Source organism: Podarcis muralis, chromosome 5 (assembly GCF_964188315.1).
Source record: "Podarcis muralis chromosome 5, rPodMur119.hap1.1, whole genome shotgun sequence".
In the NCBI taxonomy this organism is placed as follows: domain Eukaryota; kingdom Metazoa; phylum Chordata; class Lepidosauria; order Squamata; family Lacertidae; genus Podarcis; species Podarcis muralis.
Window position 1 is genome coordinate 37,586,252 of NC_135659.1, and position 23,800 is coordinate 37,610,051.

At 42.1% G+C, this 23,800-nt stretch overlaps 1 protein-coding gene across 4 annotated transcripts in view; it reads left to right on the forward strand.

Annotated features, from left to right (window-relative positions):
* Positions 1-23,800, forward strand: part of LRRIQ3 (leucine rich repeats and IQ motif containing 3) — a 51,884-nt gene that overhangs the window by 21,981 nt on the left and 6,103 nt on the right. For all 4 annotated transcript variants that reach the window (XR_013392885.1, XM_028733084.2, XM_028733081.2 and 1 more), the window contains exons 6-7: positions 3,600-3,735; positions 14,279-14,999. Coding sequence is in view for 3 of the 4 variants with exons in the window: in XM_028733084.2 (XP_028588917.2) it covers positions 3,600-3,735; positions 14,279-14,999 (857 nt within the window). In the remaining variant the exon portion in view is untranslated. The remainder of the gene's footprint in view (positions 1-3,599; positions 3,736-14,278; positions 15,000-23,800) is intronic.

Here is a 23,800-nt window from a genome sequence, read left to right on the forward strand (position 1 = left end):
TGTGATACCGCTCACATTTTTCGTCAAGATTCTTTGGTGTAAGGAAATATACATTTCTAGCTAATCTTATATACTTGATCATTTCATGTTTTTCAGATATGTTTAAATATGTTGCATAATGAATCTAAATACTCTGCGAAGGGTTTTCTGCAGAATTTGCTGGTCTGTGGACTGCAGTTTGCTTAGTAGTCATTAGGACTCCGTGAAAAAATATACTGTATTTAAATTATTTATTTTTTAAAAAATAGACAAAATGAGAGTTTTGAACTACCAGATGCAATCATACAAAGTCGATTAAAAAAAAAGCATATACAAGCGTTTTATATTCTTTTCTTAAGTCTTAATTCTTTCCTTTTATTTGCTTTTTCAAAACAAATACTGTCAGTCTGTTTGGAGAAACTAGCAGAACGAATTTCAACATTGATATGTCTAAATTACACCCGAAAAATAAGAGCAAATATTATTAAAGCAATGTGGCAGCAATCTGTGTTAGAGTGGATGTAACAAAAGAAAATGGCTTGTTCCATCGCTAGGAATTGCAATGATATATTTTAAATTGACATGAAATGGTTTCTGATAGGGTGGGCAACATCTGCTTCCACTTTGTGTGATGGTGGCCTGTGGCTCCAATATGCAGGCATCATTGCGTGAGCATACAATTCAGAAGTATGCCTCTCCATAACTCTGTTAGGAATTTGCTCTCCACGCTCTCCCCCCATCTTTCCTTAAGCACTAAGCTACTGAGGAAGACAGTTTCCTCTTACTAAAAGCTTGCGCTAGTAGAAATCAAGTTTGCACAGTTGTGTCATGGGCTGCTGCAGGGTGGTATTCTATCTTCCAATGTTTAACACCTACATAAAGTCATTCATTAGGGAATTTGGGGGCCAGGTGTCACCACACTCATCTCTATTTCTGTATAACATCTGGATTAGGAGAGACTGTGCAGGCCCTGAACTGGGTCTGGATGCAGAGGTGGGCTGGATGAGGAGAAATAAGCTGATTTGAATCCTTGGGATCTTTGGGTGAGTGATTCTTGTGTCAGAGAAATTGATCAGTCACCTGTTCTGAATGGGTTTTCACTTCCTCCGAAGGAGCTAGTTCAGAGCTTTAGGGTGGTCCTTTGTCCAGATTTGTCACTAGCCTTGCGGGCTAGAAGTTGCTTTTACAGGCTTCAGCTGGTAAGACAAATGCCAGCATTATTGGACCAGGTTAGCTTGACCACAGATGCTTTGGACTACAGTGGTGCCCCGCAAGACGAATGCCTCGCAAGACGAAAAACTCGCTAGACGAAAGGGTTTTCCGTTTTTTGAGTCGTTCCGCAAGACAAATTTCCCTATGGGCTTGCTTCGCAAGACGAAACGTCTTGCGAGTTCTTGCGAGTTTGTTTCCTTTTTCTTAAAGCCGCTAAGCCGTTAATAGCCGCTAAGCCGCTAATAGCCGTGCTTCGCAAGACGAAAAAACTGCAAGACGAAGAGACTCGCGGAACGGATTAATTTCGTCTTGCGAGGCACCACTGTACAACTCACATCATCCTTAACTATTGGCTATACTGGCTAGGGCACCAGGGTACAGGTGTTTGTTTTTGCAGCTATGCCTTGTTAAATTCTGGGTCTGCCTTTCTAATGTTTCATGAAGTTTCCATTCTGTGGAGTATTTGTAGATTTTAAAAACCACCTTGCTTGTGCTCATGGATTTGTCTCACTGGATTGAGACAAAAATTTCTTGTGAATTTAACTTTCATAGGTATAACCAAATCCTCTCAATGGTCTAGGACCGGCACATTGTATTTGGTCATACAAGTAATGTAGAAATACTGACATTTAACAGCCCTTTTACAGATTTCATAGTAGGTGAATGCAAGCTGAATTCCAGTAAATATCCATGCAGTACATAATAGCTGCAAGAGTCTGCTAAGAGAATAATTTAATGATAATGAAATCCATTGATCATTAATCTAACAATCAAGGGAACTGAAACTATTTCCTACTCACAAACTGCAACAACAACAACAATAATGACAACAATTGTATTATTTATACCTCGCCCATCTGGCTGGGTTTCCCCAGCCACTCTGGGTGGCTTCCAACAAAATATTAAATACAATAGTCCTTCAGATATTAAAAGCTTTCCTAAACAGGGCTGCCTTCAGATGTCTCCTAAAAGTCTGATAGTTGTTTTTTCCCCTTTGACATCTGGTGGGAGGGCGTTCCACAGGGCGGGCACCACTACCAAGAAGACCCTCTGCCTGGTTCCCTGTAATTTCACTTCTCACAGTGAGGGAACCACCAGAAGGCCCTCAGTGCTGGACCTCAGTGTCCGGACAGAATGATGGGGGAGGAGGCACTCCTTCAGGTATACTGGACCAAGGCCGTTTAGGGCTTTAAAGGTCAGCACCAACACTTTGAAATGTGCTTGGAAACGTACCGGGAGCCAATGTTGATCTTTTAAGACCGGTGGTCTCAGCACCGCTCCCAGTCAACAGTCTAGCTGCCGCATTCTGGATTAGTTGTAGTTGCCGGGTCACCTTCAAAGGTAGCCCCACGTAGATCACATTGCAGTAGTCCAAGCGAGAGATAACTAGAACATGCACCACTCTGGCTCAGCAGTCTGCGGGCAGGTAGGGTCTCAGCCTGCATACCAGATGGAGCTGGTAAACAGCTGCCCTGGACACAGAATTGACCTGCACCTCCATGGACAGCTGTGAGTCCAAAATGACTCCCAGGTTGTGCACCTGGTCCTTCAGGGGCACAGTTACCCCATTCAGAACCAGGGAGTCCTCCACACCTGCCCGCCTCCTGTCCCCCCAAAACAGTACATATGTCTCGTCAAGATTCAACCCCAGTCTGTTAGCCGCCATCCATCCTCCAACCACCTCCAGACACTCACACAGGACCTTCACTGATTCTGATTTGAAAGAGGTAGAGCTGGGTGTCATCTGCATATTGATGAACACCCAGTCCAAACCCCTGATGATCTCTCCCAGCAGCTTCATGTAGATGTTGAAAAGCATGGGGGAGAGGATGGAACCCTGAGGTACCCTGCAAGTGAGAGCCCAGGGACCTGAACACTCATTCCCCCCCCCCACTTTCTGAACACAGATCTGGGTTTAACTAAAGCTCACTTGCGCCTATGTGCTCATAAGCAGAGGACTTCAGTTTAGTCACCACTGTAGTCATTTAAAAATGCCCCAAGAATAGCATATGATTCTGCTCAAACTGAGAGTTTTCTTTGTTTGTTTGCACAGATAAAGCTAAGGTGCCCTTGCCAGCTACAAGCTGCAGAGAAATGCATCTTGGTGTAACAGATGATGAGTGAAAGGGTTGTTTAGTTTAAAAGCTGGAATTTATTCAAGGAGCATAGAGATGTGAGGTTGGAACAAGTATGCACTCATCCATGCAAACAGTGATGTTGCCTAGAGAGACAAATAATTTCTGAAGGAAGGGTAGAAAAGAAGAATTAGCATTTTTTTTACCGCATCATTAAATGGATAGCAATAAAGTTAGTAAAAAATATATAGCCAAATGAGTGTTGCTGATGGGAAGATTTTTGGAATATTGCTATAGCAATATCTCTGACAGATGAAATGTTGATTTTAACAGATTAAAGAAGTGAAAGATCTTAAGGAGCTTCATTTATATTTGAGAAGATTAAAATATCCCATTATCTCGACCTTACTCAGATTGGAAGAAAAGAAAAAAATGAAAGAAAAGAAATCCAAAAGGTCACCAAAGAAGGGTTAGTAACTTAAGTATTTTTTATAGCATGTGAAGGAAGGATATTTTAGGAGATGGTTATGACATTTCTGTACTGCATACAGACCTATGGATATCCTTACACTTTGATTTCTGACTATTATATTTAGTATTTATCTACTTTCATCTCAAAATGTACTTATTTGATTTTAGCGCTGATCTGTTCATGCTATTAGTGTTTCATCTTTCAATGTTATGGACAAATATTTACACAGTATGTTTTTTCCATTTTGTGGTCAGGAAGCAAGTCTGTGGGCAAGTTTGCAATGCAATGACTAGAAATGTGCCATTTGATTTACAAAAATCTGAAGAATCTGAATGTTTGTGTCAACCCTCTCTGCAGTATTTAGGGAGGGATTGTTAACACATGGGTGCATTTCCTTAATAAAATGACAAGGACCTCTGCTAATTTCTTGAAAGTCGGCTTTGACATTGACGTATGAGACTGAAAACGTTTATTCATCCGTCATCGTCAGTGTCATTCACGTGGTGTCCGATTATTAACCATGTATGTCTTAGAGTTCCACATTTGGAATATATTTTGCACAACTCTATAGACTACAGGCCTCCGACGAAATGTTTGCAAGGTGTTGGGCATCTAGTCTGTACACAGAAACATGTGATTATCTGCAGCACTGACTAGGGAGCACATGGTATTCCACACATAGCTAGCATGATAAGACTATTGTCTAGGACCATTCATATCTGGTGTGAATGTGCTGTGTAATCTCAGAGCGATTCCAAGCTCTTACCATTACCCTCTTGATCACAGCTATAAATACACTCATTGGTGGCCATTTTTCTGCATCTGTTTGTTTCTTTGAAAGCATCCATTGACAGTGTTGTGGTTGGTTCTCAAATGGTTTTTCTCCCCATCCTCCTCCCTTGCAAGCATACTGTGGACATATAAGCATTGCAGTTTTACAAATAAAGGTAAAGGTACCCCTGCCCGTATGGGCCAGTCTTGACAGACTATAGGGTTGTGCGCCCAGCACCCAACTAAACTGAAATGTGCCTTACTTTGATTCAGAATGGGTCACAGTTTCTTCTCTGGTGGAAGAAAAGTTGTGTGATCTCTACCACACAACTTCTTTCCCCATCGTCCTCCATTGCAAAGAATTAGTGGACACTGACACATTGCAGTTTTATTATACATAGCAACAAACAGAGCTTTGGTCCTATGCTCGCTGTCATGAGTGTGTGCACAGTTAAGTCATACCTCTTCAGTAGTGAACAGAGACCAAGATCTCTGCTTGTTTGGCAATGCTTTCTTACTCTTGTTTTTAAAAACAGCCACTGTAAAGTGAGTGGATTACTGGAAACTCAGATTTTGTAGGCATGAAAGTGGCATTGTGGAGGCCACTGAAGCTGTTAGTTAGCTTTTACTGAAAACAGGGATGGACCAAGAATAAAATACATTTGGGTCCTTGCCATGAGTAAAATGCAAGTCCATCTACTCTGATCTGTAGGTTAAAGCTGTCTCAACATAGGAAAATTGAAAAACATGGGTTTTGATAAAGTGAAATATGTTTGTTTTTGTTTTAAAAACCAGCTATGGAAAGTTGTCATTCTCAAGATTTCAGAACATTTTTTGCCAGGATACTGGGTCCTCTTGAGGCCTTCAGACCACCGTGTGCTGGCCATCTCAGATTTAATGGATTCAGCAAATTTGAGTAGACAAAAATGCCATTAGTATTATATAGAACCATTCCTACATAGCTGTTTTCATTTATTTTTATTAACATTTCAGTGCATAAAGATTTTTACTGATGTGCAATGTGGGTTTCATTATTAATCTTTTATGTTGTGTTAATGAAGAGGAAATTCTATGCATACAAATGTGCTTAAGTACTCTGCTTAGCAGTGTCTGACTGTGGTGGTTGAAGGATTTCTGGGTCATGGGGAGAAGTTATAGTTACATTTTCAGATTCATTGACACTGATTTTCATTATTTTTAACGACACCTTCTCAAGTCACCTTCTGAAAGCATATATTGTGTGGTTCATTGCGGCATGTCAAAACACTGTATTGTGACAATCCTCCAACAATCACTCAATAAAGTAGCTAAAAACATAACTGTTGCCAACACTGTCTAGCAAAGGCACTGGTATTTCTAATTGTGTTATTTTTGGTGACATTTCAGGGGGGCTTTTTATTTTCTTATAGATTGGTTTTTGACTTACCTTTCCTACTCGCATAAGAATTCTTTCTACTTCCCTCAATAACTTTGATGATCCCCAATGGAGTGGCTTATCTTTAACAGTGTTTTCGTTATCTGCCACACTGCATTTCTACTGGCAAGTTTTAGATAATGGCCTGTTTAAATTTAACATCTCATATCCTTCTCTTGTGAGAAATATTCCAGTTTGATTCGGTTACCTTGGTGAGCTGTTTCGACTTAAATTTATTTAAACCTAAGAGAACATGGTGTGGAACATCAGTGAGCTTGCAGTCTAAAGTCAGGCCAGTGTAGCTGACAGGAGGTGGTATGAAAAAAGGAAAGTTGTGTTGCTTCTGGAAAGGTACGGTTCAGGAAGAATGTTTTGAAGAAGGATTTGAAGCCATTCTGAGTGTAGTTTGACAGAGGTATAGATCATTCCAGTTGCAGAGAGTGGCACAGAAATGGCACAGAAACATAAAATGGAAGCAGGTCGTTAACAAAGGCCAATAGCAAATGAGTTCAGGTGAAAAGAGGGAATTGGGGAAACATTGGTACTGTTCGATACAGAGACAAGATGAAGGTTGTGTAAGTTAAAAACAGTATCAGCAAGATATTATGTGAGTGGCAGAAAATGACTTGGAGCCAGCAGTGCCAGATAGTTGTGACATGGAAATAAGTGACCATGGTTCTTCTTCTGGTGTTCTACACAAGCCAGACCCATCTCACAGGTCACTAGCGAGAGAATTGATATCTGGAGTGATGTGCGCAATAATAGAAGCACTGCATGCTTCCAGGTTTTGTGAAGAAATATACCACCACCCCCGCTCTGAATTTTCTTGCCTGTTGTTGCTGTTCTCACCTTGGGATTGAATTTTTAAAAATCCTGACCTATTGACAATGATTTATTCTAATTCCCATTTTATTCCTTGATTTCAATGAGAAATTAAGGTTTGTTTTTTATTATTCTGCTAAAAACCTCACAGTTCTAACATATAACATATACATATTTATATGTATTGCATTTACAATATTATATGCATATTATATGCACATACAGTCCCACTTTTTTAAACTAACAGATACATAAACGGATACATACAATGAATGAAATGGTATAAAATGTTTATGTATTAATTCTTATAAAATCATGCTGCGGGAATATACCGTATTGGCCCAAATATAAGCCGCACCTGCAAATAAGCTTCATCTTTAAAATTTGGCAGCTTGGGGGAGGCTTGGAATCCGCGGATGAGACGGGCGCTATTGCCCTGCACTCTGCCGGTGGTGTAAGGTCCTGAATATAAGCCACACTTTTACTTTTCACAATTGGAATTTGGGGGGAAAGTGCGGCTTATATTCGTGCCAGTACGGTAGTATAGCATGGGAACTGATGCTTTTATTTGTTAACAATATTGTGTGTTTAATTTGGCGTGTGCACACACATGCATATATATATATATATATATATATATATATATGGGGACGCGGGTGGCGCTGTGGGTAAAAAGCCTCAGCGCCTAGGGCTTGCTGATCGTCAGGTCGGCAGTTCGAATCCCCGCGACGGGGTGCGCTCCCGTTGCTCGTCCCAGCGCCTGCCAACCTAGCAGTTCGAAAGCACCCCCGGGTGCAAGTAGATAAATAGGGACCGCTTACTGGCGGGAAGGTAAACGGCGTTTCCGTGTGCTGCGCTGGCTTGCCAGATGCAGCTTGTCACGCTGGCCACGTGACCCGGAAGTGTCTCCGGACAGCGCTGGCCCACGGCCTCTTTAAGTGAGATGGGCGCACAACCCCAGAGTCTGTCAAGACTGGCCCGTACGGGCAGGGGTACCTTTACCTTTACTTTACCATATATATATATATATATATATATATATGCAGGTTTTGGTGTCCTCGGGTATCTTCCCGTGTAAAAGTTGGGGTGTCTAGGCGACGTTTCGACGAGGTCTCACTCGTCATCTTCAGGCTGGTGCTTTCGGCTTCTTGTTACTGGAACAGAGCAGGATCTCAGTGTTTGAGTTCCTATAAATACTGTTGAGGAGGTGTGGCCTCCTATGTTCTGGGCAGAGAGGAAGTTCCCAGGCTAGTGTGCCTTTTCTTCTTTTGTTCCTTAATTGCTTGAGGGATATCTTGAGTGATTTCTTGAGTGATATCCTGAGTACCACTTAGGTGGGTCATTAGGTGTGGATTAGTTGCTAAAGCCTTTGTGTCTTGACCTCTTGAACTTTGTGAAGAGTTTTTCTGAGAAGATGGGTGTACTACATTTAGTTGTGCTCTGGCTTGGCTTCGTGTATAGGGGCGAGCTGTGGTTTTGTGGCCTGTGCCAGCCAGATCTGTGTAGGGATTGCAGGGGGGTGCAGCATCCGGAGGTGCCACCATGGTTTGGCTACTGGATGGTGTCTGTAATTTATCTGTGGAGAGGGTCTGGGTTTGGGTCTGGTGTGGTTGATTGGTGATGGCGTTCTGTGTGCCTCTGGATCTGGTGTCAGTTTTTGTGGGGAGGGCTAATTTCCAGATGTCTGGCAAGCGGGATGTGTCGTCACGCTTGTTCATGTTGTGAGGGTGTTTCTCTATCTCGATGGCTTCCATGATTATTCTCTTGTGGTGATGTTCCATGTTAGAGAGCAATTTGGAATCTGCAAAATTAATTTCGTGTCCTGTTTCTTTCATTTTGTGGCACAGGCTTTAGCAACTAATCCACACCTAATGACCCACCTAAGTGGTACTCATGATATCACTCAAGAAATCACTCAAGATATCCCTCAAGCAATTAAGGAACAAAAGAAGAAAAGGCACACTAGCCTGGGAACTTCCTCTCTGCCCAGAACATAGGAGGCCACACCTCCTCAACAGTATTTATAGGAACTCAAACACTGAGATCCTGCTCTGTTCCAGTAACAAGAAGCCGAAAGCACCAGCCTGAAGATGACGAGTGAGACCTCGTCGAAACGTCGCCTAGACACCCCAACTTTTACACGGGAAGATACCCGAGGACACCAAAACCTGCATTCCTGTACCCGTGAAAATCTACGAAAGCTGAAACGGAGACCTCACATAAGACAGACACACATACCAACAAACTCCACAAACTAGAGAAACGCCAGAAGCCCAGCCACCCTCCACAACAACCCATGAAACAAACAGTACATAACATATCAGACAGGATCCTCACCTCAACTGAAACCAAAGTACTCTCCAAAGGTTTCAACTTTGCAGTCGCCCCGAGACGCATCCCCACGGAAAACATCATATGCGGAGTCGAAGCTAGCCTAACCAAAATCAACCCAGATGAAGCCAATAAAATCAGACTTGAAGTCACCAACATCCTCTGCTCCAGCAAACCACCCAGAAGCAATTTACACAAAGAAGAACAGAAAGCACTCACCAACCTAAGGAAAGACAACAACATAATCATTCTCCCAGCAGACAAAGGTAATGCCACTGTTGTGATGAACACATCGGACTACCAAGCAAAACTATCAAATCTACTCCAAGACCCTACCTACCAACCTATAAAAACAGATCCCACCACCTACCTGGAAAAAACCACCAAATCCAAAATAAAAGCCTCTCCTATCAGTGAAGAAATCCAGCTAAGAATCATCCCCAGAGAAAAATCATCCAGATGCCCCAAACTCTACGGCCTCCCCAAGATACACAAAGAAGGAACACCACTCAGACCAATAGTCAGCTCCATAGGCTCACCTCTACAAAATCTCGCTAAATTTCTCGCCAAGCAACTCCAGCCCTATGCAGAATCCATCTCTTCACACGTTCCAAACTCCTTCCAGTTCATAGAAACAATAAAGAAGCAAAACCTACATCCCAATGACCTACTTGTGAGCTTCGATGTTGTATCTCTCTTCACACAAGTGCCCATTAATGAAGCCTTGACAGCCATTCAAAACAAATACAATCCCCCCGAATACATCTTGGACCTGACCAACCACTGCCTAACCAACACGTACTTCATCCACAATGGACAAAGATACAAACAGATAGAAGGAGCACCTGTGGGATCACCCCTCTCACCGGTCATCGCAAACCTGTACATGGAACACTTTGAAACCAATGCTTTAGACAAGTCAGAACACAAACCCAAACTTTGGCTCAGATATGTTGACGACACCTTTGTAATTTGGCCACACGGGAAGGAAAAACTGGACAGCTTCCTCACACATCTCAACAGCCTACACCCCAAAATACAATTCACTATGGAAATAGAAGCCAACAACCAACTTCCCTTTCTTGACGTCCTAATCTACAAAAAACCTGATGGCTCCCTAGGACACACTATCTACCGGAAAAAAACACACACCAACCGCTACTTACATGCACAATCACACCACCACCCTGCACAAATAAACTCCGTAGCCAAGACTCTCATCTCCAGAACCAAACGCCTGGCTGACAAAGACCACTTGACAACTGAGTTACAGAATCTCTCAAATGTGTTAATTGCCAATGGATACCAGCAAAACAGGGTTACGAAGCTAATCCAAAAAGAAACACCCCCCAAAAACCAAGACACAGAAGAAAACAATGGCATGGCCCTCCTTCCTTATATCAAGGGCACTACAGATAAAATTAGCAAAATCCTCCATAAACACAATATCCAAACAGCCTTTTGCGCCAACCAAAAAATAGCCAATATCCTCAGAAACCCCAAGGATAAAATCCAGTTGGAAAACCAAGGGGTCTATGAAATACCCTGCAAAGTCTGCCCAGCCACGTACATTGGACAAACAAACAGACGAATAAATGCACGTATCGCAGAACACAAGAATGCCGTCAAAAAAGAAGAAAAAACTTCCTCTCTCTTCCAACACATGAAAGAAACAGGACACGAAATTAATTTTGCAGATTCCAAATTGCTCTCTAACATGGAACATCACCACAAGAGAATAATCATGGAAGCCATCGAGATAGAGAAACACCCTCACAACATGAACAAGCGTGACGACACATCCCGCTTGCCAGACATCTGGAAATTAGCCCTCCCCACAAAAACTGACACCAGATCCAGAGGCACACAGAACGCCATCACCAATCAACCACACCAGACCCAAACCCAGACCCTCTCCACAGATAAATTACAGACACCATCCAGTAGCCAAACCATGGTGGCACCTCCGGATGCTGCACCCCCCTGCAATCCCTACACAGATCTGGCTGGCACAGGCCACAAAACCACAGCTCGCCCCTATACACGAAGCCAAGCCAGAGCACAACTAAATGTAGTACACCCATCTTCTCAGAAAAACTCTTCACAAAGTTCAAGAGGTCAAGACACAAAGGCTTTAGCAACTAATCCACACCTAATGACCCACCTAAGTGGTACTCAGGATATCACTCAAGAAATCACTCAAGATATCCCTCAAGCAATTAAGGAACAAAAGAAGAAAAGGCACACTAGCCTGGGAACTTCCTCTCTGCCCAGAACATAGGAGGCCACACCTCCTCAACAGTATTTATAGGAACTCAAACACTGAGATCCTGCTCTGTTCCAGTAACAAGAAGCCGAAAGCACCAGCCTGAAGATGACGAGTGAGACCTCGTCGAAACGTCGCCTAGACACCCCAACTTTTACACGGGAAGATACCCGAGGACACCAAAACCTGCATTCCTGTACCCGTGAAAATCTACGAAAGCAAATATATATATATATATATATTCACAAGCAACTTGGTGCTCATCACAAAAGGGGATCTGATGTGGGGAAAGCTTAATTGGGTCAGAACCACCAAATTCAAACCGCATCCTCTCCATCTCTGATGTTGTTTCTTGCCTGCTCCTTGCAATGACATTGCAGCTTCCTGAGCTGGGAAGAACAAGTGGTAGCAGCTTTTCCCTCACCAGAAAATGCATGCGTTGCCATTGGCATTTCAGATTTGTCATGTCGGCTGGTATCCACTAGCCTGGAAATCACTGAAGACACTGCCTTCTAGTTGTGTGTCACAGAAGCTAGAACTATCTCAGAGGTCACCAGTAAAAAGATTCATATCTAGTGTGCTGTGCGCAATAGACTTAATGTCATGTGCTTCAGCATTGTTATTCACCAACAGAGATGACATTATTCACTGACCTGCACTTTCTTATACCTTCCTACTCATCATTAGGCTAGCCTAACCTGCAGAAGCCTTTTATCTTGGGAACACGGGAAAATGGGATCTAAAACTTCTTCTGGAGTACTTTCAGTTAAATGGCATAATGCTATGGGCTTCCTTCATATTGCACTATACTTGATTTAGATTGTTTCCTAATGGGTTATCCATTTCAGCATAGCATATGCTTATAGAAAAGTACCTTCATTAATTACAAGACACTTCTGGGGAAACAATAGATTTGTAACTCTCCCGCTCCCTTCACAAACTTGCTTTATTAATGTATTATATTTAAGCTGGTTAGCATTTACATGTCAGTTTCCCCCAGTCATTTTAAATTTGATTATGAATGATTGGGTGCAAAGTCATAGGTAGGTGAATCGACAGGAAACCAGATGTGACCAACCAAATAATAAATTGCTTGCTTTTGATAAGGGACAAGATCCAAAGAATTATCCACCCAGTTCCCTGAGCTCAAAGAGACTTGGCCTTATGCACATTCTTAAATTGGAGCTCTTCTAAAGCGGTTCACAAATGAATCAATATTATTAATTCTACTAGCACTATAAGTATGCTAGGAGGCCAATAGGTATGTGTTAGCTTTTCAGTCTGCTTAAATAATTTCAAGAAGCCATCCTCAGTCCCCCCCCCCCCCAGCAAGGAGGCCATGTAATAGATTGCACAATACTTAAAGGGTTATTATAACAAAGCTGACAGGAAGAAGTGTAGAGATGTATGCCAGTGGGTTATACTGTACCACACATCTTGGATAAAAGCGGTCTTTCTGTCTCTTCCTGGCATGCTGTTCACAATTTTACCAGAACAGACCTCGTTTTGTTAAAACAAATACCTTGTTTTGTATTTTAAAAAGAAGGTGGGTGAGACCGGAAATGTTTTTTTGTCCCGTCCCCCCCGCCCCCAATGTGGTTTGATTTCAAACTCCACAGGCAAAGGAAGCAGGGTTTGCAAGAGCTGCCCAATCACCTGATTGGTAGACCCTGCAAGGATTGCTTTCAGCAGGGATTGGCTCCATTTGGGAGCTCTTGCACCAGATTTTAAAGCCGCTGATTACAAACCCTGCTTGCCAAGTAACAACTGGGAGCACACTTTAAGGCTCTCAGTTGTTCCTTTTCGGCTAAATCTTTGTCTTTCCCACACTTGATGTCAACATTTCGAGGGGCAGGTGAATGTGGCTCGGGGGAAACCGCCTTGTGAGCCAATTTAGGAACCTTGCTGGGCCTAATAAAGCACACAGGCTGGAGGTACCCTTGCCGCAGATATAAAAAGAGCAGAATGAGCAGAAATATTAAGTTACAGTTGAGAAAAGCGAAATGAAATTTAGCATGCTCGTTTTCCTTATTTGCGTGTTTGGTCTTTGGCAGTGGTATTCCAATGTAATATCAGATTTGGCTTACCATCAAGTGGAACAGTTTCCCAGACTAGCAACTTTGCAGGGGTGTTTTCAGCACAATCTGCTCCCAATCTTCCCTCCCTTTTCCATTCTTGCTGTTGCCATTCCGAAACAGCCCCCTCCTTTTTCATTTTCACCCCCCTGTGTCTTTATTAGGCTGTAAATCTGTCACCTCTGTATATTGTACCTAATGTTGAATGACAGTCTTATTTAATAGGGGGAGAATATATCTTCTTCTGTTACTGCTTCCCCCCTCTCTTGAGCATGCAACATTCTCATGCATATTTGAACCTAGCAAATGAACAATTGAGGGATGTGGGGCAGCTACTGGCTAAAATGAGTGGAAGAAACATTTCACTCTATGGCAAGGTTGGAGAAGATGAAAAAAGTACCATCGTATTCTAGGATAAGCTGTTGTCAAGGGTTAGTGGAGAGATATGGTAGGCCTTGCAGGGCGCAGCTGGTTTGGGCAAGCAAAGAACTAGTGCAGGGTTTTCCAAACTTGGTTCTCCAGCTGTTTTGGGACTATACTTCCCATCATCTCTGACCAGTGGTCCTGCTGCTAAGGATGATGGGAGTCGTAGTCCAAAACCAGCTGGAGACCCAAGTTTGAGAAACCCGGAACTAGTGCAAGGATAGCCATTCATCCAGGGTTCCATCTTTGCCAGCCTCATAAGTATGTCCCTGAAGCAGTCGGGAGAATTTTATAGACTTTCCATTATTTGGTTATTTGGATGGGATTTGCTTCTTTATTTTAAAATGCTATATTGTGACTTTGTTAATGAAAACTTTAATACATTGAAAATATTTTTGGGGAAATACTAATGTAATTATTGAACTGTTTTATGTTCAGAGCACTTGGGCTGGAAGGAACCTGAAGTGAAATCTGATGAGATGGCAATGAAATTCAGGCTTTCCATACATAGAATGCATTTTTATTCATTGCATGATGAGCTGCAGTCGTGTCGAGAGAGAGACAAAGAAATTTTTGACGCTGTACATGACTTGCGTTACTTCATGCAGCCTGTAACTCCAACTAAGCCTATTCATGAGCCAGTGAGCATAGATAAGAGGACCTTTGCTAAAGCATTTGGAGCTGTCAGACTTCGCCCCTTGTGTGCTATTGATAAAGCATACTTGGAAAGTCAAAAGTTGGATGTTGAGCTTAAAAAGGAGCGGCATGTCATGCGGATGCAGATTATTAAATGTGAAGTTACAGACTACATCCATCGTTTACAGGAAGATAAAATGGAGAAAGTTCAGATGGAAAACGAAGAGGGAAAGCTCCAGACTAAAGATACTCTGGAAGAGCAGAAGATCAAAAGATCAAAGTCAATTAATAAACTGAGGCAAAACTATACCAATTTTGTAAACATCAAGAAGAAAAAGACATTTGAAAATACATTTGTTCAGCGCTTCAGCACGCAACATCTTTCTTTGACAAATGGCTTATTAAGAATGGATGGATGGAGGAAGAATAAGGAATTTGTGAAGGAACGAAAAGTTGTAGTTAGACAAATTATAGAAGAACAGAAGCAGCGAAGAGAGATGTTCGAAAATTTCCGTGAGGAGAGGTAAGTTTGCTTTTCTTAATTATTCACTGCACATAAAGCTTTGAAGTTTTCACAAATTTATAGATAGTCTTCAAGGATAGTTCTTGGGAAAAACTGGAACCCCCAATAAATAAATATTTATATCCTGATTTTCTATGTCATTGTCCAAGTGGCTACTATATATATTCCAGTTGCAATATTACAAGAGAGAAGCACAGACAACGACCAAACTTTTAAAAGGGAAGAATTTATTTGAAACCAAGGGGATAGTGATTCACAAGCTAGCCAGTGAATTTTCATTTGGTCTTTATTTATAACACAAATAAATGCAATTGAGGTCATATTAATCTCCAGGGATAAGGGAGTCCCACAGCTTCATCTATGGGACATGATGAAGAGACATGATCCAGGGCCCCTCTCACTGATCTGAGTGGAAGGGCATACGCCTATGCTCAGATAACAGGATTGGTGCATAATAATGTTTAGAAAACAATATAAGACAAAAACATAACAACTAGGCCTTTCTATGTGTAAAACATACATATCTTCAGTTCAGTTTAACTACAGTTGTTTGATGTATAAATCCAAGCTTTCATTCATCAAAAGGGGACATATTTCCCATAAATACATAAACCTCTTTTTAAAGCCTGTAAATCATCCACTACGTAGGTGCCAACTCCCTGGGTGCCTGAGCACCCACAAAATTCCCCATGAATGAATGGGCCGGGCACCCACAAATTTTGGTGCCAGGGCCATGTACGCTGGCACCCAGGTTGGCGCTCCTGATCCACTACATCCATTCTAATTCTGCTCCTTGTTTTCTTATATGTCCAAAGTAATTCCCCCACCCACCCAACCCAGTCTTCTCCAGGTTAAAAAACTTAACCCAGTGTATTCCAGCTCTTTTTTACTTCTACTAATGACCAGACTTCAGACTTCCTGATACATGTGTGAGTGTAAAGAGAGTACTTAGGGAGCTCACTGATACCAGGAAAGACTGCTCATTTAGGCCACTATTGTCTATTCACACTGACAGTGACTCTCCAGGATCTCAGGCAAAGCTATTTCCCATCACCTCCTATCTGAGATCCTTAAACTTGGAGATGTAGTGTGGCACCTGCCTGATAAATAAGCATAAACAGAGTATTTTCCACCTCGGTTTTTATTAATTCAAATTTAGGAAAAACACCTTAAATGTGGCACCTTAAATGTTAAGACATGTTGTAATAGGATAAGTTTTTATGAGCTAGACCTTCTGGAAACTGTCACATTTAGGAAGTATGTGTGCAATACATACATATATAAACACCTTCACAGCACGCATACCCCAAACTGTTCTTTTCCCCTAGAGAGATGGAGAAGTTTATCTCTAGAAGTTGAGATAAAAACAGATCTTGCCCCCTCCCATGATACTTCACTCAACAGCATGTGGATAAGCTGATAGGATTTACCCTTACCTAAACTGAGCCCTTAGCTGTAATACCTTTACTTTCTCTCACAGAAATCAATGGAAGCTATTTAGTTTTATGTAGGAAAGCAAAGGTGTTGAGGTGGAAGAAGAGCCTAGCTTTCAAGTCACATTCCGCTGCCCTCCATGGCTGAGGAGAATATTTTCTCCCACCTTAACGTTATCACCTCACTTTAAATTTCTCCATAAAAGCTAATGAAAGCTCTTCATTCTTATTCTGACAAGTACTCAAGAAGAGAACTTCTGGGTGATACCAAAGACCTATTTAGTCCAGCCATTCTTTGTCCCATATTAGCCAGCAAGATGCCTATGGGAAGCTGGCAAGCAGGACATGAGAGCAGTAGCCTTCTCCTCCTGTTGTTCCCCAGCCAATCATATTCAGAAGCATGCTGTTTCTGATCCTGAAAGGTGATATCCAGCCATCGGTAGCCTTATCCTGCGTGGATTTGTCTAAGGTCAGAATTCAAACCTTCCCCTTCATCCCTGACACACGCAGCTCCTAGGCCAGAAGGTGGGAGAGCAGGCAGATTTCTGCGCCAACCATGGTAGAAGTGGAACTTCCTTAGGATCCAATGGAACCTGGGCCAGCCCAGCCACTCCTCCAGAATGCCCTGCTTCAGGGCCTTCCATTGGTTATCAGCATCTTCCATTGGTTAACAGCACGAGCAGGCGTCTTGTTAGAGGCCTGACCATGCACTCAGAGGCTTAGCTAAGAAAACAAGGCAGAGGGACTCCACCCATTCCAGCCCTCCCCACGGCCTCCTGTAAGAGAGGTTGGATTGTTCTGTAATTACTTTTAAAGCTGTCTTAAGTTAAGTGTTACTGTCTTAAGTTAAGTGTTACATTACAGTCGATCAGGTATATGAGGACGAGCAGCAAAGCCAGTCCTCAGGGAATGTGCAGGCGACCTTGGAACAGACAGCTCACGGAAGAATCCCGACCAGACCTAAGAGGAGGCGTGTAGTGGTGATAGGGGATTCCCTACTGAGGGGAACAGAAGCAGTGATCTGTGGGCCTGACAAGATGTCTCGAGAAGTGTGCTGTCTCCCCGGGGCTAAGATCCAAGATGTAACTGAACGACTGCAAGGAATCATAAAACCCACTGACAAATACCCCTTCCTCTTGGTTCATGTGGGAACCAATGACACTGCAAGCAATAGCCTCCAGAGGATCAAAAGAGACTACGAGGCTCTGGGCAGGAAATTGAAGCAATTAAATGCACAAATTGTCATCTCATCTGTCCTCCCAGTTGAACGACGTGGCCCAGGGAGAGAGGGAAAAATAGTGGAAGTGAACAACTGGCTTCGCAAATGGTGTAAACAGGAACGGTTTGGATTCTTAGATCACGGGCTGCAGTTTCTTAAAGATGGACTTCTGGCAAGCGATGGGCTGCACCTCACAACGGTTGGGAGGAATGTTTTTGCCAAAAATCTCAGAAACCTCATCAGGAGGGCTTTAAACTGACTAATGTGGGGGAGGGAGACAGTGCTCCTGAAGGTAGGAGTCTATCAATTGATGAAGATGATCATCCAAATGTCATAGACCAAATGGAGCAAACAGCACACAGACCTAGTGGTGGGAGGAAAAAATCCTTAAATAAGAGACACGGGGGAATGATTAATGGACTTCAATGTCTGTACACTAATGCGCAAAGCATGGGAAATAAACAAGATGAGCTTGAGCTCTTGGTACAGCAAACTAAATATGACATAATAGGCATCACTGAAACCTGGTGGGATAAGTCCCACGATTGGAATGTAATAATGGAGGGATACAATCTATTTCAGAGAAACAGACCAGACAAGAAAGGAGGAGGAGTGGCGTTATATGTCAGGGATGTGTATACCTGTGAAGAGATCCAAGATTTAGAACCTCAAAGCCAAAGTGAGAGCATTTGGGTCAAAATTAAGGGAGAGAAGAATAACAGAGACCTCATTGTGGGAGTTTACTATAGATCCCCAAGCCAAACGGAGGACATAGATGATGCCTTCCTGGAACAGATGGCCAAGCATGCAAAAGGAAGGGAGATAGTAGTAATGGGGGACTTCAATTACTCGGATATTTGTTGGATGTCAAACTCAGCCAAGAGCATAAGGTCAAACAGATTCCTCACTGGACTTGCAGACAACTTCATTGTCCAGAAAGTGGGAGAAGCAACAAGAGGAACAGCCATTTTAGATCTGGTCCTAACCAATGTTGATGACCTGGTTAGTGGGGTAGAAGTGGAAGGATCATTAGGCACAAGTGATCATGCTCTTCTGAAGTTTACTATACAGCGGAAAGGAGCAGCCAAGCATACTAGGACTCAATTTCTTGACTTTAAGAAAGCCGACTTCATAAAACTTAGGGAAGTGCTGGGTGAGATCCCATGGACAGTAATACTAAAAGGAAAGGGAGTTCATGATGGCTGGGAGTTTGTTAAGAGGGAGATAGTAAAAGCACAACTTCAGGCAATACCAATGAGACGGAAACATGGAAGGTGCCTAAAGAAGCCAGGGTGGCTATCTAAAGAACTTTTAACTGAGTTAAGATTAAAAAAGGATGTGTACAAAAAATGGAAAAGGGGGGAAACCACCAAAGAGGAATTCAAACAAATAGCCAGCACGTGTAGACACAAAGTCAGAAAAGCTAAAGCACAGAATGAACTCAGGCTTGCTAGAGAAGTTAAAAGCAACAAAAAAGGCTTTTATGGGTATGTCCGTAGCAAAAGGAAGAACAAAGAAACAGTGGGGTCACTCAGAGGAGAAGATGGTGAAATGCAAACAGGGGACACAGAAAGGGCTGAACTCCTCAATGCCTTCTTTGCCTCAGTCTTCTCCGATAAAGAAAACAATGCCCGACCTGAAGAATTTGGAGCAAATGATTCAGCAGAGGAAACACAGCCCAGAATAACTAAGGAGATAGTACAAGAATACTTGGCTAGTCTAGATGTATTCAAGTCTCCAGGGCCAGATGAACTGCATCCAAGAGTATTAAAAGAACTGGCAGATGTGATCTCAGAACCACTGGCAGTCATCTTTGAGAATTCCTGGAGAACAGGCGAAGTCCCGGCAGACTGGAGGAGGGCAAATGTTGTACCTATTTTCAAAAAGGGGAAAAGAGAGGACCCAAATAATTACCGCCCAGTCAGTCTGACATCAATACCAGGGAAGATTCTGGAGCAGATCATTAAGCAAACAGTCTGTGAGCACCTAGAAAGGAATGCTGTGATCACCAATAGTCAGCATGGATTTCTGAAAAATAAGTCATGTCAGACTAACCTGATCTCGTTTTTTGACAGAATTACAACCCTGGTAGATGAAGGGAACGCAGTGGATGTAGCCTACCTTGATTTCAGCAAGGCATTTGACAAGGTGCTCCATGATATTCTTGTAAAGAAGCTGGTAAAATGCGGACTTGACTATGCTACCACTCAGTGGATTTGTAACTGGCTGACTGACCGAACCCAAAGGGTGCTCATCAATGGTTCCTATTCATCCTGGAGAAGAGTGACTAGTGGGGTGCCACAGGGTTCTGTCTTGGGCCCGGTCTTATTCAACATCTTTATCAACGACTTGGATGATGGACTCAAGGGCATCCTGATCAAATTTGCAGATGACACCAAACTGGGAGGGGTGGCTAACACCCCAGAGGACAGGATCACACTTCAAAACGACCTTGACAGATTAGAGAACTGGGCCAAAACAACAAGATGAATTTTAACAGGGAGAAATGTAAAGTATTGCACTTGGGCAAAAAAAATGAGAGGCACAAATACAAGATGGGTGACACCTGGCTTGAGAGCAGTACATGTGAAAAGGATCTAGGAGTCTTGGTTGACCACAAACTTGACATGAGCCAACAGTGTGACGCGGCAGCTAAAAAAGCCAATGCAATTCTGGGCTGCATCAATAGGAGTATAGCATCTAGATCAAGGGAAGTAATAGTGCCACTGTATTCTGCTCTGGTCAGACCTCACCTGGAGTACTGTGTCCAGTTCTGGGCACCACAGTTCAAGAAGGACACTGACAAACTGGAACGTGTCCAGAGGAGGGCAACCAAAATGGTCAAAGGTCTGGAAACGATGCCTTATGAGGAACGGCTAAGGGAGCTGGGCATGTTTAGCCTGGAGAAGAGGAGGTTAAGGGGTGATATGATAGCCATGTTCAAATATATAAAAGGATGTCATATAGAGGAGGGAGAAAGGTTGTTTTCTGCTGCTCCAGAGAAGCGGACACGGAGCAATGGATCCAAACTACAAGAAAGAAGATTCCACCTAAACATTAGGAAGAACTTCCTGACAGTAAGAGCTGTTCGACAGTGGAATTTACTGCCAAGGAGTGTGGTGGAGTCTCCTTCTTTGGAGGTCTTTAAGCAGAGGCTTGACAACCATATGTCAGGAGTGCTCTGATGGTGTTTCCTGCTTGGCAGGGGGTTGGACTCAATGGCCCTTGTGGTCTCTTCCAACTCTATGATTCTATGATTCTATGAAGTGACCATCACTATTTTCTTTTGGTGACAAATTAAATCATTATTAGAAAACAGCGTCACAGTGTTGAAACCCAGAGTTCTCAACTGATATATTTCATAAAGTGGCATTCTCATGGGAATCTGATGGGTCCTTATTTGGCATTCTCTATGTCATGGATATAGGATGAGCATTCTAGTAAAAAAAAAAAACCATCCTAAGAAATGTTCCTCAATATTGATTTTGACAGGGCGAAAGTATTCATTTCAAAAGCAGTTCAAGGCAGTGTGTGTATCTTTACAACATGCACTATGTGTTCAGGTCTATACCAAATTAATTTATTTTGAAATTATTTATTTTAGTTAAATCTTGCTTTACTTTTTTCAACATGCCAAGTTTCTGCTGAAATTTATAGTACTACTGATAATATTCTTGGCCTAGATTTTTTCCCCCTTTTGTGCAAAATGAATATCTAGCTAGGAATACTATCTTATCAAGTCATGGTTGTACCCCTTAGATAAGGTTTAGGAAGCCTTGAACATGAAGGCTTGGATGTAGCAAATAATCTATTTTATCAAAAAGCCATATGTAGTATGTAAGAATTCTTGACATCACCTAATTGCATTTACTAGCAGCTGTGATATAACATTGTTTTTCTTTATTTTGAAAGGCATACAAACCTAAAGCAAGTGTGTGTTTTTCAAAAGTAGTTTGGAAAGAGGAAATTTGAGTGACTTGTGTTTTTTGTTTCCCTACTTCTGTTTTAACATGGAATTTGGAAACCTCAGATATTCCCCTGGTAGAGCTGTCAGAGTACCATGTCATGTATTACAACAATAGAGCCAAAGGAAACAGAAGCATCAGCTACTCGCCCTTTCTCTGAGTTAATCCACACTAGAGTTCAATGTGGATTTGAAAATGCTCATGTCTCTATATTTTATTTTTCATGGCACCTATACAACATTCTCCTCATCAAAGGGGGCCTACACTTTCCCTATGCTGAATGGGGATTTTTCTGATCCACAGATCATCCGATGAGGGAAGAAAATGCAATATAAAAATGTATGTTACTCACTTGTGAAGCCACTGAAGCACATTTCATGGGTCGGCTTCTTTTACATGTGTGCTGACATATTGCTGGGTGCGGTCTTATTGCCATACCCCTTACTTCCATTTTGTTTTCATCAGCCCAAAGGAAAGGATGCAGCTCTGTTCCATTGGCTGTTCCTGAAGGTGCATTTGCAGTATTTTTATTTTACAATAAGCTCTTTTGCAGAACTGCTCTTGTATAGAGCAGCTATAGTAGAATGAAAATTAGATATGTCTCTGCAGGTACAGGAGGCAGGAAATGGGAATGAAAGGAAGGAGCAGCCTTTCATGTGAGTGACTCCAAATCCTTGCCTGGCTTGGAGCAATGCACATTTATTTATTTTTCTGACTGCTTTTTTTTTGTACAAATCTGCCCTATTTGTGTTTTTATTCCTTTTTTTAAGCTGTACTTGCATAGCTAAACAAATACCTGCAGTCATGCCCTCAAGACAGGCATACACTTGTGTGTGTGTGTGTGTGTACACACACACTTTTGTGCAAATCTGGTATGTTGGAAAACTTGTATTCCAAAAATAAAGTTTTATTAAGTGGTGCATACACCTGTGCACAAGCTCACATGAGATCTCTGGTTTCCAGATCTTATGGTGAGTAGAGAAGTTCTTATCAATAGAAGGAATCAATTCACAGCACAGTTGTATCCCATGAAGCACCACCACTGTTATGGACAGGAAACAATGAGGTTGATTTCAGAAGCACAAAATTGAAAATGCTCAAGCGTGGATGAAGGTTCTGAAACACGCACACACAAACAGCAACCCACTTACACACGAATGCCACAGTTTGGACACAGCCACTTTCTAATGTCAGAGTACTTGCGGTTCTATCCGACAAACTGATTCAGGGCGCTTCCTGACTGTTTTCAAGTAGGATTCAGTCATATACTGGCAAATTCAGGTTGCACAATTAAAGTTGTTTTGGAGTTCTTGTGCAATAATAATAATAATAATAACCCCTCAACACATCCACCCCCATCCCCCCAATATTGGACTTTTGTAAAGTCATGTGGGAAAGCACCAGAAATTGTGGGATAACAGTTGGCTTGATGCAAAGTCCACCAAGCTCCCTGCAAGCTGAATGAATGCTTAATAAATGGCCAACATTGTCTACTCTCTCTGCAAACAAATAATCATGAATGCTCAATGAACAGATCATGTGGAAACAGCCTCTGTAGGAATATTTTTTGTTTTTGTTTGAAGTGGGTGCACTTTTCTGTTAGTTTCTTGCTTGGTTTACCCTTCAGCTTCTGTATCCTTGCTAACAACAAAGCCTTGCATGTCAGATTAGGCCCATTTACACCTGAACAATTTTAATGTCTTTAAATTGTGACATTTGTGACACCTGGGCGACCGTGCTGTTTTCAGCAGGTTCCCCATTTGCCTGGCTGAAGTCGGTAGGTGATCTTTTGCTAAAATGCAATACGAACTGGCACACGTTTTTCTGCACACACCCTGCATCTTGTTCCTTAGTGATAGGAAACATGCACAATAGTTAGATTTCTTTATTTGCTGGTTATTTTGTAGAGAACGCATTAAGTTAGTACCTAGTCTCGCCTGCATTTATTGTTACTTTGGGGAAAGAAAGTTAATAGAACACTGATGTCGTGTATCAAATTAAAAATCAAGCGTAAGACCATAAAGGTGAATTTAATTAACTGAATGCTATTGTTATATCTTTGCATAGCTGATTACAATTTAATAGTGAAGCAAAGGGAGGACTCAAGCATCAGTTTCACTCTTGATATAGTTTCTCATTCAATATATTTCACTTTTATGTATCTTTCTACAAAAGATTGTGGCT